The sequence below is a fragment of the Pagrus pagrus genome (assembly GCF_965226575.1).
Source record: "Pagrus pagrus genome assembly, chromosome: 6".
Classification (NCBI taxonomy): Eukaryota; Metazoa; Chordata; class Actinopteri; order Spariformes; family Sparidae; genus Pagrus; species Pagrus pagrus.
The window spans coordinates 21,350,346-21,369,779 of NC_140190.1; the positions used below are offsets into that span (position 1 = coordinate 21,350,346).

The 19,434-nt window shown below is 39.4% G+C and overlaps 2 protein-coding genes across 3 annotated transcripts in view; both read right to left on the bottom strand.

The window, feature by feature from the left end:
- kdm4b (lysine (K)-specific demethylase 4B) overlaps nucleotides 1–10,556 on the bottom strand; it is a 45,112-nt gene extending 34,556 nt beyond the window's left edge. For both annotated transcript variants that reach the window (XM_084353993.1, XM_084353992.1), the window contains exons 1-5: nucleotides 10,438–10,556; nucleotides 7,230–7,679; nucleotides 6,446–6,621; nucleotides 5,236–5,350; nucleotides 4,601–4,794 (exon numbers count right to left, since the gene is read on the bottom strand). In XM_084353993.1, the coding sequence (XP_084210119.1) occupies nucleotides 4,601–4,794; nucleotides 5,236–5,350; nucleotides 6,446–6,621; nucleotides 7,230–7,652 (908 nt within the window). In that variant the 5' untranslated portion in view covers nucleotides 7,653–7,679; nucleotides 10,438–10,556. The remainder of the gene's footprint in view (nucleotides 1–4,600; nucleotides 4,795–5,235; nucleotides 5,351–6,445; nucleotides 6,622–7,229; nucleotides 7,680–10,437) is intronic.
- Nucleotides 10,557–11,363: 807 nt separating this feature from the next.
- The window catches only part of uhrf1 (ubiquitin-like with PHD and ring finger domains 1), a 12,673-nt gene continuing 4,602 nt past the window's right edge, over nucleotides 11,364–19,434 (bottom strand). The window contains exons 5-17 of the mRNA XM_084354043.1: nucleotides 18,756–18,971; nucleotides 17,991–18,106; nucleotides 17,638–17,824; nucleotides 17,210–17,333; nucleotides 16,994–17,101; nucleotides 16,765–16,869; nucleotides 16,097–16,203; nucleotides 15,827–15,989; nucleotides 15,476–15,613; nucleotides 15,004–15,106; nucleotides 14,703–14,851; nucleotides 13,941–14,039; nucleotides 11,364–13,154 (exon numbers count right to left, since the gene is read on the bottom strand). Of these exons, the coding sequence (XP_084210169.1) occupies nucleotides 13,008–13,154; nucleotides 13,941–14,039; nucleotides 14,703–14,851; nucleotides 15,004–15,106; nucleotides 15,476–15,613; nucleotides 15,827–15,989; nucleotides 16,097–16,203; nucleotides 16,765–16,869; nucleotides 16,994–17,101; nucleotides 17,210–17,333; nucleotides 17,638–17,824; nucleotides 17,991–18,106; nucleotides 18,756–18,971 (1,762 nt within the window). The 3' untranslated portion in view covers nucleotides 11,364–13,007. The remainder of the gene's footprint in view (nucleotides 13,155–13,940; nucleotides 14,040–14,702; nucleotides 14,852–15,003; nucleotides 15,107–15,475; nucleotides 15,614–15,826; nucleotides 15,990–16,096; nucleotides 16,204–16,764; nucleotides 16,870–16,993; nucleotides 17,102–17,209; nucleotides 17,334–17,637; nucleotides 17,825–17,990; nucleotides 18,107–18,755; nucleotides 18,972–19,434) is intronic.

A 19,434-nucleotide genomic window follows, 5' to 3' on the forward strand; every position in this document is an offset into this window, starting at 1 on the left:
TGACTATTCCTCTAATCTAGTGATTTCTAGTTCATGGCCTCATGTATCATGTATGAAGAGGAACTAATTATTGTTGCACTACAATGGTGATGACTACAGGTTCCTCTTCTTTAACAAATTATTCTTAAAAGAACAACTACATGCAACTAGAGCCGATCATAACCGTCTTTGAAAAAACCTGAGGTGAAGTTGAAATACAGAGTGCACATGTCCACCAGAACACAAGTGAAAGGTTGTTTGTTTAAATGCTTTGCAGGTCAGAAAGCATACTGCAATCCTCTGCTGTAGCAGGGCTAATGTTTCCTCTCGTAATCTGAATCATATATTTTGTAAAACTGTGACCAAATAAAAACAGCATTATATTGCATTCACACAACCAGAGGAGATTGGGAAGAACAGGAAAACCTCCCGTCACTCCAATTTGAGACTGTTCTCGGGCTAATAGTTGACTAAACAGGGTGAGAGAGAAGACAGTTTCAGGTGGGGACAGGAAAAGTGTGAAGCAGCAGAGGAGCAGGTTTGTAGCAAGTTACTTTTTAAATATACATCATATTATGTCTTGTGAAGTTGGAAGTTGTTTATTCCCGTGTTTTGAATGAGACTTGTGTGACATTATACTGTGTTGAAATCAATAGACCACAGATTGTCCTGTCTCCTTGTGTGTTGCTCTGACACATTCAGTATTGTTACGTTACTGCTTTTGCTGTTAGAATCATCATTAATAGGCGGTTCGCTTCATCTGTGCCCCAAAAATATATATTTAAATCATTAACTTAATATTAAACATACAACAACTAGTCAACTAGTTAACTAAATGCTTGAACAACTAATAGGAAAATCTTCAGTTGGGGACAGCCCTTGTCACATAAAATTCCAGGCCAGTTTCCCCAAGCTGCTACCTTTGCAGTGTTGCGTATTTTGAACAGTTGGTTAACCACATGAAACAAAATTAACAAACTTCACTGTATCAAGATTGATACTGGATTTTATTTCAAAGTAGGTGCCAGTGGTGGTGACTTTACAGTTACTTGCCACTGGTTGCTGTAGTGGTTTTCAGATTGTTAGATACTGTCAATGATTGAAATTCTAGCCATCTAAGACTCCAAATTACAACTAGCATACTGACGGGAACGTTTAATTCAACTCAGTAGCCCTCAACTACTGTACTGAACAATATCATCCTAATGTTATCAATGGAAATTGATGGAAAGCATTCAGTGAAGGTTCACTTCACATTTACTGTATTTTTGTGCCTTATCAAACATTGGACAATCATACTTAATATCTCTTTCTAATTAACTACATCATCTCCACAAGCAAAACCTTTTGTTGTACATGTACACCTGAATGTATATGTATGGGTAAATATTATACATACACATATAATTGTGCACCAGAGGGGCACATCATGACAAGAGGAATGCTCCTGGCAGCAGATCTTAGAGCTCACTTGAAACGTATTACAAGCGAACACTGTGGGAGCTGTAAAAAGCCTGTTCATTCAGTGCAAACACTGAATCAAAGCCCAGAACACCCCACCCAACATCCAAACTGCAGTTCCAACCCAACTAATGTTAAATGCAGATCTTCAGCTCCCCATTTTTCTCCTCTGGGACAAAAAAAACTGTCAAACGAGAATGGTTCAAAACCTTTAGACTATAGAAAAGCTTGAGGACTGATGGATTCATAATAAACTCCTCCCTTACTGGGAAGTTGCAGCCAGGATGCACTTCAAAATATCCCTTTCAATTCTCTTTCGTCAGCCCTTCCCTACCTTCCCTCGCATGCTCTGAGGCTAATCTTTTATCTGACAGCAGATCCACTGGTGTGTGTTGGGGTAGAGGGGTGATTGAGAGGGGTTCGGCAATGAAAATAAAGAGCAAAAGAATGATGGAGGGATAAAGGCAGGGAGAAAGTGACAGACTGCTATGGCTGAGGTTTTTTGCAGATCCACCAGTGTGTGCGTATGTATGTGTGTAGCAGTAGTAGTCGTTATGGTGGGGTCTGACTTTGATGGGAGCCGAGTTGCAGGGGGAATGGACTTAATTTCACAAACGGCTGCACTATGAGAGGAGAGGAAGAGTGTGTCTGTGTATGTGTGTGTTTTAAGGGGCCATGCTCTGTTTAACAGCCTGTAATTACCCCACCACACACAAGTGTAAAAGTGAAAATGATTCAATTTCTGAAAAAATGAAGGTGGGAAGGCTTGGTGAGCACCGAGAGAGAGTGACAGAGAGAGAATAAAACCAAGTGAGAGAATTAAATGAAGGAGAGACAAAGAGGAAAAAGAAAAGGGTTGTGTTTAAAAAAGAAATGAATGGTGTGCACCCATCCTTCTAAGAGTGAATTAGTCTTAACAAATGATGATGGGTACGGGCAAAGTAAGTGGAAGTCTAAGGGGAAGAGGGCAAGTTTAAAAGCAAGAAAGTTAATATGCATCAATGTGTTGGTAAAATACAGACTCCAGATGAGCACACCAGCAGTGTGACAGCCACATAAATAATCTGTCCAACACCACAAAGAAACTAATTTACACTTTTATTTAAAAAATATTTCATAATATTAATTACTGTAGACTATGACTGGCATATTTGAAAGGCATGACTTGTTTTTCTTCTGCATTTATCATTATCACATTTTGTTGCACATCCTAAACACTGCACCCACTGACTACTTCTTCTGCTACATCTGGTATGTGCTTCAGGTGTCAAATAAAATGCAGCAATGGGCACAATCGTGTATGTTGTTGACTTTTTCAAAGATAATGGAGTAAGTGAGGAAACAGTTGTTTGGTGGAGCAGATTAGACTTGCTGTCCTCGGTCATGCAATTTCATTTGTATACAAATCTGCCTCAGAGGGCTGTCCTGTTAGGAGTAAAAGCCTCTAAAGAATTGTTCATGTTTTATTCATTCAGCTTTTTATCTCCTTTTTTTTTTTAACAAAAGAACTGTGACTAAGTTGCATTGTGGGTAATGTAGGCACCTGCTTCAGCCATGTGTAGTGTCCATGAGGAAGGCAATAACAGTGCATCAGTAAAACAATTGCCTAGGTTGGGGGTTCAATACCATGAGGCCATCCAGGCTAAAGAATAATGCAGGCATAAAGCTGTACTGTGCTGTATAAGCTGGTACTGCCACCACTGCCTAGTGAACACCGGACTGAAAATCACAGCTTGATAATTATGTATTCTCTATACACGCAAAAACTATTTTTCCCCAGGTACCAGGGACCTCCAGGAGTGAGCGACATAAAGAAGAAAATGAAATAATGATCAACACCAATACAACAGCTGTTACAAATGGTTTCAGCAAACATTCTGTGTGACGTTACGGTGTACCCTCACATTTCACAACACCTGTGAAAATCAGGTCATGATGTACCGTTTTTCTTTTCTACAACATTCTTCTGAAATATACTATACAAATTGCAATTCTTGAGGAATCTGAGGATAAATCATAAAGAGATTTGAGGGGAAAAATAAAAGAGGAAACATTTGCAAATAATTCTTAACCAAAACAGCTGGGTTAGGGTTGTGTTTGTCCTCATACCTGAAAGGTGAATTCCCAACAAAAAAAGAGTTTACTTGCCAAATAACGAACCCTCAGGTGTTGAAGTAACTAATGAGAGGCCTTCATATTGTGAACACACAGCATCATGCTCAAAGTAGCACATATAAACAGATTTCCAACACATTTCTAAATATGTAAAGCTCACTGCTCCTGAAAATCAAGCCTGAAACCAGATTTGGAGAACTGTGAATGATGAAGTTGACGTAAGAGTTGTGTAGTTTAATACCCAATAGAAACCTACCACCCTCTAGCCCTGGTCTGTCATGTGTGCTTTGGACTGATTCACTGAGATAAATGGGTTGAGGGACCCTGGTGTACGATACAGGCCTGATGAAAAAGCAGGGAAAGTGACAGAGGAAGAACTGAGCCACAGGGCTCCTGTCCTGACTACTATGCTTTGATGATCTTCTTCAGTGTGCATGTGTGCCATTGTCCCTGTGCGTAAGTTTGTGTGTGAGAAACAGGAGGTCTGTCTCTTCATACCAGTGCCTCTTAAACCAAGTTCCACCCAAAATACCATTTACCTTTTTAAAGCAAAAAGAGAACTGCATTTTTCAATAAGCTCAATACTGTCATGGGCAGTGCCTTCTATAAACACCAGCTGCCGGCCAAGCAGCCAACATTTTTCATCACTGATTTTTGATTCCAATAAAAATGTTTCGACAAACAAGCTGCGATTCAATATGCGTTTGATTTTTGTACTCTAGCAGCCTCATTTTTGAAACAAAATCTTAAAAATATTAACTAATTAAGATTGGTGTATTTACTGTAATAATGGCATGATAATGTGCAAGAGACCAGGGGGAGGCATGCCCCTGGACCCCCCCAGCTTGTTACTCCACATTGGGCTTCTGTGGTTAGTTGATTAGTCAATTGACCACAAATCAATCAGCAACTATTTTAATAACTGATTGATCATTTTAAGCAAAAATGACAAAACTCTCTGTGCACCAAGCCCAGGTTTATACAATGACAGGTGGTAGGACTGTGTGTACAGACAGCTTTAAGAAAACAAAAAACATGAACTCACCAGGACTTGGACTGTCCAAAGTGCAGGTAGTTGATGCTGTAGAGATCCATGTCCTCAGTGTGCCAGGCGAACGTGGTCTTCCACATGCCAAAATAGAGGTAGGGAGTGTTGACACCCTCAATGACGATGCCACACTCCTGCTCCACCATATCCAGCAGTGTGTTGAGGTGGCCAATGTTCCACTCACGAATGTCCTGAACAGAGACAACAGGCATTTTTATGAGTAGTTTGCACACTACACACAAATCAGTCCTAAAGGTCCATCAATGACCACCAGATGGTGCTGTATACTGATTTTTGATCTGGTTATCACAGTGTCAAATTCACTGAGCGGAGTACTACAATAACACTATTTGGTGCAGAGACATTTTTTGATGCTGGCAACAAGTCATAAAAACAAAGTAGCCGTCTTATATCAAGGAAATAATATTACTTCCACTATTATGGTTAATATTATCATCCAGTAATATCTGTAAACCAGCAATTCTGAAAAAGGTCTATTGTCACTACAAAAAACAATAAATGTAAAATATAGAAAATCACCAAGCAATACTCACGTTGATCAAAGTATCTAGCTTAATCAGCAATGTCAGCAAATCAGCCCTGACCAATGAGCACTAACAAACAACCCTCACCTCATCATAGATGGAGCCACTGACATCAGCGCCATAAATGGGTGACACAAAAGTGAGGTTCTTCCAGTACTTCCTCTCTAGGTCGTCAAAATCTTTGTGCCGGGGTGTGCAGTACCTGAAAAAGCACAGCAGCAGTCAAATTATAACAGTGAGCAGGGAGATGGCCCAGTACCATAAACAGTTTTCAGTTCAGTTTGTAGACCTACATTAGGTAGCAAGCTACATGCTAGTGACTGAAACCTGACCAAAAGAGGCCCAACAACCCATAAGGAAGGATAAATACATTCTTATAGCAAGTGCTATTTTTGAACAACTTATTTGTGCTGACATTCTCAATGTGTGCTGCAGATGCATGATGCTTTTAATAAGAATTTTTTTTCTAAAAAGCTTTAACTTCTCAAAAGCAGAAAAGAAAAGGACATTCTCATCGTTTTTATATGAAATAGATAGTATTTTACATGCCCACCCCTAGACAAAATCACCTATAGATATAGATAAATTGTATAAATATAGATATGGTTTAACTTTAGTTTTTAGTGAACTTCATTTGCATTTTATAACCACTAGAGGGCAGGAAATACACTCAAAATCAAGTCTGCAGCAACAAGGTTTCATACACTACATATAGAAGTATTGGTTTCTAACTTAGATTTTTTCTAACATTGATCAGTTGAAATATACTCTTAAATGCATGTTCATATCCTATTTTCATTTAAATTAATCATAGAAAATCTCCTTTGAGACAATATCATCTGCAAATGGAGAATAAATAAAATCAATAAAAGCTGCCACTGAAATCAGCTTTAAAAGAGAATATTCTGATGTAACTCAAGCAGAAAACAAACAATTTTTCTTGCTGTTAGAGTTTCATGCCAATCAAAGATACAAATGACATTGTTACAGATGTAGGGGTGTTTGGATAAGTGATGGAAGTTTTTACTTTTTCAATTCAACAGTCTTATTGATAAACCAATGTTCCTCAGTCATTAAGCTTACATTTTATATATTCAGTTATTTTAAATGGTTGTGTCAGAGGAAAAATTGTATCTCAGCACTTGTATGAAGCTGAGCAAATATTGCTTGGGGTGACGAAAGCAACATAGTAGCCTCACATCATTAGATTCAGTGCCTCCTAAATGAATAATTGATCTGTCCATTAAGATAAAAAGGAACCGCATTCATGAGAAAGCCCACTGGACCGGGAACTTACCTCTTACTGTTGGCCAGTTTGCGGTACTCGCTCACAGTCATAGATTTCTTCTGGATGTTGTACTGAGTGAACAGACCCGACTGTCCCGTCACCACCTGCATGATGGGAGCTGGAATCACCATATCCTCGATGGTGTCATAGGACCTCCGTGGCTTCCAGCCCTCTGGAGGAATCACCTGGTGAAGGAGACAGTTGTTTACCATTTGTTTACATCGGTAAGCTGACACAATGAGCTGTAGAGCACATGCATCTTGACAGTCAACAAGAATATTACTAACAGCCCATCCAGTTTATTGTGGATTATCTGGGGTTGGTACAGGTCTTTAAACTGACATTCAAATCCTGTTTAATTCCACTGTAGACGGTTGAAAAATAAATTGATACTCATATAATAAGATACTCTTTATCTATTAATTATTTGACTAAACACACATTTTTGACACAACATAACATAAAATGCCAAACAATGGCTGATGATTCTAGCTTCTAAAATGTAAAATTAAAACGTTTTAAATTTATCATTAAAATTATGACTATTTGGGTTTTTGTTTATATACAAAACAAATTATGGGATTTTCTTGTAAGCAACTTGTAACAGGCATTTGTCAATATAGTTTTGATAGTTGTAGACATCTATACTGGTTGTAAATAAAGGCTTGACTACACCAGATTAAGAAGGAATGGGCAGTAGTTGCTGACAGGATGCAATGTGTAACAATTAAACCTCACCATAACAGGACTGTGTATGCGTGAGTGTGTGTTAATGTATGTATGCTGTCCTCACCTTTGCCAGACCAGCACGGTGAGCTCCTTGACTCTCCATGTAGACAATGTATTTAGCAAAGTCTTTGAACTCCTCCATGGTGGGGCGGAAGGTCATGATCTTGCAGCTGGGGTTCTTGGTGCTGGCTGGCGGGACAGGCAAAACTGGTGGCACCAGAGGGGGCGGGGGCAGGTCAGGACCTGGAACAAGGCCTGGGATCACATCTTGGTCGATAGGCTGAGAAGGGATGAGATCTGGAGCAGCATCATGTTCTGAGGACCCCGCTGTTTCAAGCGTTTCAGCTATGACTGGCTCCTGGGTAGGAGTCTGATCTTGGGCTGCACTGGGGCTGAGGTCAGGAGGAGAGTCTGGGGCAGTGTCGGGGGGTGAGGCTGGGACAGGGTGAGGAGCCGGCACCGTGTCCATAGGCATGTCTGTAGCCATCGGGTCTTTTAAAGGCTGCAGGTAAACCTGGAAGGGGAAGCATTGGCAATCAGAGCATATTCAGTCTGTTTCAGCTTCTTTCAAACTGCCACAACCTTTCTGCAAACTAAATTGGGAGAAGCTGCAAGGTGGACAACAGGTTCAGGGGATGAAGTATCTAGAAGTTATTAAAAGGAGTGCATGGTGCTTAAATCCAACTTTTTCCAACATAACCACAAGACATGGGTGGCTTGAGCAACAAGGCTAATTAGGTGAAGGGCAGAAGAATGTACATATAGTGCTGGTACAATAAAACTAGAGATCATAACAGCAGACACAGATTGGTTTTAGAATCAGCTTATGTTTTTTAGTCAAAACTAACTTTTGTCACTAGTGTTCATGGAAACAAATCCAGGCAGAAACTACTACCGATGTGACCAAAAACAACCCAACTGGACACCATTTCTGAATTTTTGTCTGAACCCGGGTATCCATGCTCACCTGAAGAATACCACTTGCAGTATTGTTTAAGGGGTAAAAATTACTCTGAGAAACAAAACTTAAGGTTAACTGCTACTGGGCCCAACAATGTTTCAGGAGGAAGCCCTGTGTTATATAGTAAGCCTATCTGTTTTTGCATAAACATTAAACAGATGGTAGATAAAGTACATTTTGTTTCCCTCACATCATTCACCAACTGCCCATCTCCCTTTCTGTCTGTCATCCACAGACTCTCTTTCTTTATCTCTCTCTCCTAAGACCAGTCAGACTTAACTTCAATTTACAGGATATTTCCTCCCAACACCCTAATACTGAAACAACTACCAACTAATGCTTACTTACTTTGTCAAGACGTTGTAAAACTGTAGCAGCCCTGGGGCTTCTGTATGACTATCCAGGAGCAACAAGTACAGCAAACTCTCTCCTGATAGCTTCAAGGCCAGGCCACAGGTGCATATACTGCATTTCAGCTCTAATTTCCAGCTACTGGTGCTATTAGGCAATGAATCTATTAGTCAGTTGAAAGAAATTTAAGTCAGCAACTATTTTGAGAATCTTTCAATCTTGAAGGAATTTTTTCACGCAAAATCACCATCCACTCTTGGCCTGAGCTTCTCCAATCTGATGATTTCTCGTTCATTATATTAAACTGAATATCCTTAGGTTTTTGGCTGTTGGTATGACAAACAAAGCAATAAGCAGATGTCACACTGTGCTCAAGGAACTTGTGACAATTGAAAAAATAGATAGTTGATAGTTGCAGCTATACTTAATCTAGGCGAGAAAACAGCATATGTTCTACATGGGTCTTATTTGGCTATATTCCTTTCCCCCCCCAACACTTCATAAAATCAAAAATGTGTCCATTTAGCCAGGTACTATAGTCAGCAGAGAGAATAGAGTTGTGTCCTTCAAGAGAGAACTGCAATGCATCAGTTATTTTTGAGAGATTTCCCATCTCAAAACATGCAGGTGACAATATATTAACTGTTAGATGAAGATGCTATCTGACTGAGGTTGAACTGACATGACAATGGCACTGTCAACCACACAGCCAAAACCTCGATAAATATGTCTCAGTGACTGCAACAAATGTGCCACTTTGTGTTTTTTAATCACACTTGACAATATAGACGGGTATAATAATGATATCTTTATTTTAAAAAAGATTTCAGCTTCAGGACTGGCATGTCAGAAAATGATAACCCATTTAACATTACAATTTGCTTTAAAACACTTAAACAAGCTTTGATATACTGAATATTGTTTCTGGCTTAAACTGAATAAATACACACAAAACATCCGTCATCCATAAGGTAAAAAGCAACACTAGCTGTAGATCCACTGTGAGTTCCTACTGCAATCCAAATGGAGACAAATCAACTAGTCATTTGCATGAAGCACAAATAGCCTGTAGTGCATGAAAACATGCCCGGAGCTTGAAACGGCACAGTCAGCTTTCGACCACGTGAATGAAAATAGAGTAGTTGGGCATGTTTTGCTTTAAAATTACATTTATAAATAAATCACACTCCAACACAACAGTGTGTCCTCCTTATTGACTGAGAAAGGCATAGCTGGCGGTTCATAAAGCAACCAAAGTAACAATTTACAGCAAGCTTTACTTAAAAAAATATTAACAGCCACTCATCCAAATTCGTGTAACGTTATCTCACAAGCAAGGACCCTCTTTGAAACCGGGACTGACCTATTCAGGAGGTGCAAGGCCACATGACCCCCAGCTGTCTAACCACAACAAAAATGGGCCTACAAAGCCCCTTTAACTTCATCCGGGCCTGGAGTGTATATACTGCAGCACGCTGCCCTCCGCAATGAGCACTGAGATGCTAATACGCACAAACTGCTTTTGTAACGTAACCCCTGATAGCTAACTCCTTTATCTGCTTGGTGTGAGTAAACGGAGCTGTTGAGGCTACTGCTGCTAAGGGCGACGATGGCTCTGCACAACTGACATTAACTGTTAGCATTTTATCTAAGATGACAGCGAACAAAAAACTGTAGCCGACACGCTAACAAATTAATACAACGTGCAACTCGCTTTAACATTTAAAGGGTCCACCAGAGATGTGCCAAGACGTGAAAGCAACCGTTCAAACAGAACAGCACTTTACCGTACCCAAACGTTTATGTGCTCTTAGCCAACACTGGCTAGCTCCTAGCTAGCTACTTCCATATCTGCATTTAGAAAAAACAAAACACCGCGACGACAGACAGCACACATCACTATAACACGAGCATACGGTCATCGAAAATGAATAAAATGAGCCCTTTTGAAATATATTACCTCCTGCAGCAAAGTAGTGTCCTCTCTCTGTTTCTTTCAATCGATTTGGTTTCGCTTTGTAAAAATTCCCTTGATCGATTTTCTTCTAGCATTAGCTAGCTGGAGCTATATTGGAGTCACGCCCACTTTAGAAAGCACCTCTTGCGATTGGTTGAATCACCCAGATGATAGAATTCTTGGCAACAAATTCAACAACATGATTGGCTTGTTGATTTATTGACACACAAGTCAACCAATGATGATAGGCACTTACTACTATTCGTCATCGGTGCTTGTACTTAAACGATGTGCACGCACCTCACGTAGACACTGCCGGGTTCGCTAAGGTTCTTATGCTCTATTGACCATGACAAAAATAAAACAGCCACAAAGCAAATAAACATGTTTTACCAGTAACCTCATGGTGATCCCGATAGGAGTTCGTCCAAGAACACATCATGCCCCATTAAGGTGTTCATTTTCCAGAGAAGAACACATCATGCTTTATCAAGGTGCTCATTTTTCAGTTTCTCTGAATCTTGTGTTTGAGTGACTTCCTACCCTTTAATAAAAAGAACATTTGAAATCGTTTTTGAACCTAAATCTATTATTGAGATTGATTATTGAGAAATAATTTTTTTAGCAGGTTTATATTTATCCATATTCTTCTTATTCATGTACAAAAAATCAAAGTTTAATCACTATATGAGCAAGTTTAATTCTGTCTTTTAGACAGTTAAAGCTGATGGTAACAGGTATAGAGTATTGCCAGCATTGTGTTCAGTGGAGTGCGCAAAAAGTGACACTACTATTTTTAAACAGTTGAGTAGTCCCTCAATACACACAATGAAGAGGAACAGAAAACCATGGTGTCATGGGGAGACAGGACAAGCTAACCCAGGTGCGAAGATCATTATACATAACAAAAAAAAACTTGACAAAACATCTAATTTTCACGTTTTTATTGAATAACACTGAAAATGTATTGACAAATCTTTGCACCGAACGTGTGCAAGCAATTCTAAAACTACATATCAAAACTAAAAATGGACTAAAAATTATACAATTTCTGAAAATATACATTTCCCAGTCTATGCAAATATTTGTCTCTGTTAAAACTCAAAATGCTGGCATGTGGATGTACATTGTCACACACTATTGTTGAAATTCAACACCAAATATTCATATTCAAGACAAAAGGCAACGGCAAAATATATAACAAATTCAGATAATTTAGCTGATTCAATATCAAATTTCAAGAAGAGTGTGTGGAATTTCCTTAACTGTTCAACTTAATCCCAGCATTTTGTTTTCTTTTTTGAAATTGAGGTCAGGTATTACAAGTGACCACAGGAGACAACAGTCTGAATGAACACCCCACCCCACCCCCCAACCCACAGATGGCAGTTATAGATTATAAAAAATGAAAAAAGGTACAAATTTAAATTTTTAGCAAAAAGTACAAATAAAGTTTCTAGACTCAATTGGGTTTGAGTGTCAGGGACCATGTCTAAGAGCTAGATAGATGGGAGATTTACACTACACTCTTGGTTAAGCACTTGTTTCTTTGGACTTTATCAACTGGAACTTATTCGAACAAGGGGAATCCAAATCTATAACAAAATATAAGAACCGTAACAATCTAACATGTTTAGCATTCAAAGTTTGATCAAATTCATAGTAACTTTTAAACCAACTCTCAAATAGAAATATAAAATTAATGCATGGAAATAGCTATATAGTGGAAATAGGAACCAATACAGAAAGTTAGAAAAGCCAACCACATTTGATGACACTGCTCGCCAACAAGACACTTCCTCTCAGACTGCTGAAGGAGAAAAACAAAGAACTTTTCTCACAAAATGTCATGTTAGTGCAATCTCTATCATCTGATCACGCCAGGACTAACACATAAGACTATCATCTTGATAATTTGTATAGTTAATAAACTTCTCTTAACAGGAAGCTGCATTGTGTTTATAAAATTTGCAGCAAGCTTTTTGTCTCAGTGTTTACAAAGTACAGTACTGACAAGTAATTTGCTACAGGAGACATGGGGCCTTCCAAGTTAGATGTGATGTAGACCGCAATGATCAGATCTTTAAGAAATGGCACCAAAATGACGACCAACCACAGCCAAACTAACGGCAGACCAGCTAAGATCGAGATTCTAAACAACAGCCATGTAAAAAATAATCTCCAAACAAGTTGGGCAAACGGCTAAACCACCTTTGACTTATGTTCTCTTATGGAGTGCTAAACATGGAGGGATTTTGTTAAAAGTAACAAACATTTTACGTGGATAACATTAGGCATTAGTTAATGGAACAAAATGAAAAGCTGGGAGTAAAATCACAGTTGAAGGCGTTAACGGAGTAATGGTACAGTCATAAGGGAATTTTCAATTATCATTAACTACGCATCATGGCAGATCCAAGGTGAAAAATGGTAGCATTGAAGTCCACAAAAAATGTAGTTTTATAATCATTAAAAATATATTAAGAGAAACTGATTCTTTATTGCCTCTACTGAAAATTCCCCTTACAGTTTACATCACGTTTCCTCAAGCACTGAGTAGGCAGAACCAATAATCATCGCCCATTGCTGTACCCTGGGAAAAACTGATTTAGAATGTCTTGCAGGGATTTGTTGACGGCCATGGAGTAGTTTTTGCCCAGGTCGTGCCTGCAGGCCGGGCAGGTGTACACCTCTGCTTTGAAGGACCGCTGAAGGCATTCCTGGAGGAAAAAGAAATAAAGTAAATATTAATTTGTGATTTTAAGACTGCTGTAAGCTTCTTTAATGGTTTCCTGCATTCTTCAGAATGTCATTTGAGAATTTCAGCAACATTTCTTTATCAGAGGCAGGTGTAAGGTAGTTATGTGTCAATATATCAAAAGCTACTACAGGTACCATGACATTTAGGATAACCAGACTAACCCCACCACTAATGCAACACAATAAAATAAAAAACGGGTATCTTTTCGGTCATATAGACTCATGAAAAATGGGAAGTGTTTCACATTTGTTAAAATCTGTGTTAGTGATCACCTCTTTGCCAAAATTATTCATCACATCACACAACATTATGCCACAGACTCTTTGAGGCACAAGTTGAGGGACTGTGCATTTGTTATGCCGACTGCAGGAAAGTGTTCAGAGCAGAAGTGCTCACTGACACAAATCAAAATAATTATTATTATTTTGTGTGCATTAAAGTCTTAAATCTTTTACTTAAGCTTCTGAAAGATGTGTTGAGTTTTTATGTTTGTTAAGTGTATTATTCATCGAAAACATCCCTCAACTGTTTAAGGGTTTACTGTTAGGGATTATGTAACTGCATACAAGTCAAGTTAAAAAAAAAAGAAAAGAAAAAAAACAAGAACTTTCCTTCACTGATTTCTAAATTTTAAAGTGATGTAAATGTTTACTTTTTGCACCTGCTATTGAGTTGTAAATCCAGCTTTCCTTAGTCTACAGAGTCCCTTGGGTTCCCAAATTTTGAGACCATGATAGTTTCTTACCCTGCAGACATTGTGTTGGCACTCTGTGGTGATGGGCTGAAAGACCACTTCTTGGCAGCAGATGCAGAGAAAAACTTCTTCAACTTTGTTCAAGAATTTCTGTAGAAGAAAAATAAAGAAAACAATAAATGTATGAAAATGCATTACAAACTGCAACAGCTGAGAGCTCAGAAACAGACAGTTTTTTTTTGCTATTTCAGGTTTTTCCATGTGTGACACATTTCAATTTTACAATAAGCTTATCTGATGCTCAGAAACAAGTTAATCACCTAGAGACAACTCATTCAGACTGTGGATTCAAGTAACAGTAAATCTAGCACTGACAACCTTCTACCCAACAGTCACATAATAGCTATTTTTAGTTAAACAATTCATCCACTGTAATCAGAGACTATTTTATATGCACAAACACTGTTGTGATTTCTTATTATTGTTATCACTAGAACCACGTGGTGCTGGCAACATTACACATCTTCATTTCTAAAAAGGGATAACATGCTGCAGATTTTAGGCTTTTCCACTTGAAATCACACCTATGTGATGCATTAAGTATTCACTGGTAGTACATTTGTTATGCTCGGGGCTTCCCTTCAACTCTACATGATTCATTTATCACCACAAAATTGTATTGGCTAAATGTCACAGAATGCAAAAGGTGTTGAAGTGGTTTAAAATTTCCAAGCTCAGTTTACCGCTTTCTTGTTCCAATATACAGTTTCCTCCAAACATAAGCTTCAAAAAAATAAAAACAGGCATTCTCACCGGTCCAAGTGACAGTGACTCCATGGCTTCACCCCACACTTTCTTGTTTGCCTCGTCGTTCTTGATGAGCGCTTTCTGCTCCTTGGTAAGCTTGTACTGTTCTACCTTCATTTTCTTAGGAGTCTTGGCTGGTGAGGTCTTGGTGGATTCTGATAGAAAGAAACAAATTCTAAATTCAAGGAGCTGTGGAGTGTGGTGGTTGCTAATCATGCTTAAGTATGCATGGCCCTGGGGTGATTTGCAGCAGTCTTGTACAAACCCCTGTTAAATACCATGGTCAAGTAAAAAACACAGAACTTACCGCTGCCCTGAGATTTTCTCTTCCTCTTTGCCTTGCTGGGTGTCGCTGCCTCCTCCTCCACTTCGTTTTTGTTCTCCTTCTCTTTCTGATAACCAGCAGGATACTGAAACAAGATTGCATCCATTTAAAATAAAGTTATGCTATTCTTAGCTATGAGCTCAAAGCACAGCAAACATTTGCATGTTTATTTACATTTTCTTTGACAGGTTATCATGGATTAGATTTGAACTCAACATTTCCTTTTTAACAGTTACAAATGTTTACTAACTGAAGGTGTAGAGATATATCTTTAGTGCATATAATGCTAGTGCAATGTTGAGAAATCATGCTAACATCAGCAGGTTAGAAAGTTGTCCAAGTTCATTGAGATTTTCAGGACTTGATTTCAAAGCAAGGCAATTGTTTTCATTCATTTAACACTTAATACATATTTGGACTTTTTGTATACAAAAACTGTAGACTGAATCTCTACCTGCATGGTGAGACCAAGCTTCTTGATACGTTCCTTGCCATCTCTAGTCCATGGCGCCGGCTCATCATCATCACGCTTCAGCAGATACCTCCAGACCAAGAAGCCAGACTTGCCCTTTGCTGGCCAGTACTTCACAATCTGAAAAAAGCCAATGACATGAACTAAAACCACGAAAAACATGCTCAAAGTTACAAGATTTCAGCAGCTCTTTGCAGTTGAATCATTCAATTTATCAACATAACGTACTGATTGTCACACCCCATGTTTGATACTTTCATAGTTTTCATAATTGTTCAGCCAGTTTGACGGCTACAAAGCACGAACAGAAGCCTGTTCAATGTTCTCTCATACCTTATAAATCCCATCGTATCGGTTTCCTTCCTCAGGCGAATATTTACTGTGCTTGCGACCCTTGCAGCTGCGCACCACTCTAACCGGTTTACCCTCCTTCCAGTTCTTTGCCTCCGCTCCATTTTTGGCATTGACCGGTATGTTACAGTTGAGAGCCAACGCCCTGTTGAGAACCAGACAAATTACATGAGAAATAAAATGCAGCAAAACAATTCAGAAATCCTGTTGATTTAAAGGCAGTTCTAGTATGTTATGTCCTTTAGTTCGTACCGGTTCATATGGGTGAGTGTCTGATCACATGATTGCTCAGCGGTCCTCTTGTTTCCAGAAAGATCTCGCCCTCCAGAGCCAGTGTAAGTGAACTCATTACCATCATCCTACAATGTAAGACACCACAAATATTACACACAAATACACAGAAGGTTTTTAACCAAAACTGGTTGCATGGAAACGCATGTGCTTCAAACTGTCATGGGACATCTATTCTCATCATTTTAAAATGGATATTACTTGAGTCCGGACATAATTTAATGTATTCTGCCCTCTTTCCAGGTCTCCGTGGTGGAGGAGAGATCCTGCTGCTCAGGTCCTACAGGTCTGGCAACACCTAGAAGTTGCTCAGTTTCTACTAGATCCACATTCTTTATTTGTTTATGACCTATTTTACCCGTCTCGCCGTGATGATGTGACCACATTTATCCATTCTGTGCTCAAGGCATCTACTACATGCTTGTCCATCCTGGAAGACAAATGCGTAGCTCTTCCTGAGGTTTCTTAGATTGTTTCCCCAAAAGAGTGAGATTTAGGACGTTTTTCCTTATTCAAATTAAGGTTCTAAAAAGATACAGATTTTAAAGCCCCTTGAGGGAAATTTGTGATTATACTGTATAAATGAAATTGACTTGATATTACAATTAAAAAATAATATTAAAGCATACCACATCATCCTCATAGCCTCCTGCTAGGACCAGAGAGTAGGCACCATCATTGCTCCTGCCGTGAATCCCAGCTACATGTGGCCTGTGGACACCAGATTCACTGACCTAGAAAGCAGAATAAAAACATTAGTACTGTCCACTGGAACAGATGACCACAAAACCTATTGTATTGTTAATGCAGTATGTTTTTGTAACGGCATTAATTAAATTATCCTGTTGTTGGCCTGACCTGCACTCTGAACTTCCACAGGGAGCCGACAGGGATGCCAGGGATCGGGCCGTAGTGGTTGGACGGGACGATGGTGCACTGCTTAGTTCGACCGACACAGGCCATTCCCTAGGGGAGGAGTATGTGATTTGCATTTGACAATGATGGAGTTTGACATCAAGTATAGCATCATAGCTAGCATGTAAGCTCTCAACCCTGTGTCAGCCCAGCACTCACCTTGCCCCAGTCCCTCTGGCTGGAGGAGCTGGCGGAAGCCATCTTAGCTTTCTTCTTGCTCTCCTTCAGCTTCTCTCCGGCCTTCACAACCTCACTGGTGTCATTGCGGCAACCTGGGCAATACCTGAGACAGTATGACAGGTAGAGTAAAGGTCAAGTCAAGCTCAACTTATCAATAACACAAACACACAGTTTGGCCGGTTGAGTTCTGACTAACAAAAACAGTGTCGTGTTCAGTTTTTTGATTCAGCCAAAAAGCTCCGATACCATAAGGCTTTAAATAGTCAACTACAGAACAAATGAGCTACAAGTGAAGCTTTGAAGGACCTGAACACATTCTGACTTTATGACTACATTCAAAGAAATGTCATTCGTATATGTGATTGTATTTAATGAAGACAGAAAGTTCTCGATCTAATCCTACTGACCAGTCTTCATCTTCTGGGATGGAGGTGAGCGGAGGGTTCAAGCAGTAAGTGTGAAAGGCCATGTCGCATTCGTCACACAGCAGCTGTTTGTCAGGATCCTGCTTGATGCCACAGATATGGCAGTTACACCACTGACAGTTCTTCTTGGGATCATCCTTACAATGCTTGCACTCAGGCCCATTTGATCCTGGAGAATACAGACATTTCATTATATTGTGTTCCATTTTATTATAAAACATTTTAATAGGATGAGGTCGAGCTGTTTCAAAACCCTGAGGATTCACAAGTCAAAACTGCTCACAATTTAAATGGCTATTACCACAAATCGTTCAACATTTCATCTTTAAACCTACTTTTAAGTGGACTCTCAGATCCAGCTGGGGTGTCACCCAGAGAACCAGGCTCCTCGATTTTGTAGATTTCAGTCAGGAACATGATCCGGCAGTCATTAAGCGAGTCACCAGCATCACTGCAAACACACATGAAACTTAGAAGGGGGAATAGAAAATTGTACAGACAGAAAACTGCAGTATGTTATAGATGTATAAAAAGTAAGGTGATTTACTATCATGGTAAATACCCAAACAACTTAAAATGTTGCTGGTACACAGTACCACATTCTGCCATCTACTTTGAAACCACAGTAGGAAGCTAACATCTGCCCACCTTCTACTGCAGCATAAAAAAAAAAAAAAAATGTGATATATCGATAAAACATGTCAACATAAGCTGATGAACAGCTGCCACAGTAGCAGGTTGAGCAGACATTCAACCTCCGGCAGTTATAGCTCCAACAATTCAACTATTTTGATAGTCGAATTGCTTGATCAACATTTGCTGGGTCCACCTTCTTAAATAGGAGGACTTGCTTTTTTTGTCATTTATGAGTTTTGAACTGTTGGTTGGACAAAAGAGGCAATGTGAAGATGTCTCCTGGGTTCTGAGAAATTGTTATGAGCAGTTTTCACAATTTTAACAGACTAAACAAGTAATTATGAAAATAATCAACAGATTAGCTGATAATGATAATAATTGCTAGTTGCAGCCCTAATGGTAGTTACCAACTCTGTTCTACTACATAATGCTACAACTAAACCACAACGAGCTAAAGCTCTTACCCGAGGATAATCTTGGCATAGATCTCTCGCAGGGTGCGTGTCTCCCTCTTCCTCTGGATCTCTGCGTCATACCAGTAGCCGCGTTCCTTGGGGTCGTCTGGGTTGTAGTTGACCATGACGACCATTCCTGGCTCCAACTGGTGCCACTGGTACACTGTACGGGCCCGTGGACGAACATCCTTGTCCAGCAACTGAATCACCCCATTCTCTGGGTAGCTGTGATAGTAAACGTGATGCCATGTCAGTTTGCCGTTCAGTGGCGAATCACACATCACCACAGGTGCTTCCTACATAGCTGAATGTATGCGAGCAGCAGGTCTGCACAACTACACCACTTAGACCTCCAACACTAACGCACTTGCAAGCTCACCAACACAAGAGCGCCTCTCAGAGGGCAAAGGATGCCACAACAAACCCAATGCTTCAGCTGCTAGGGTTCACCTAATCTAACATGTTTCTGTCCTACCATGTCTTTCTTCACATATTTACACAATATATGAGGACACAACCATTTCAAGTTTCCAAGCTCATTGAGCAAGATTAGTACTCTAGCAAGCAAACTGTAATACACACAGCAAGCCAACATTATCAAAACACTGTTTACAATGAATACATACTAATTTTATCAATTATGATGTTCAGTTTTGACTTAAACATTTAGTTTCTCCATCTGCAAATA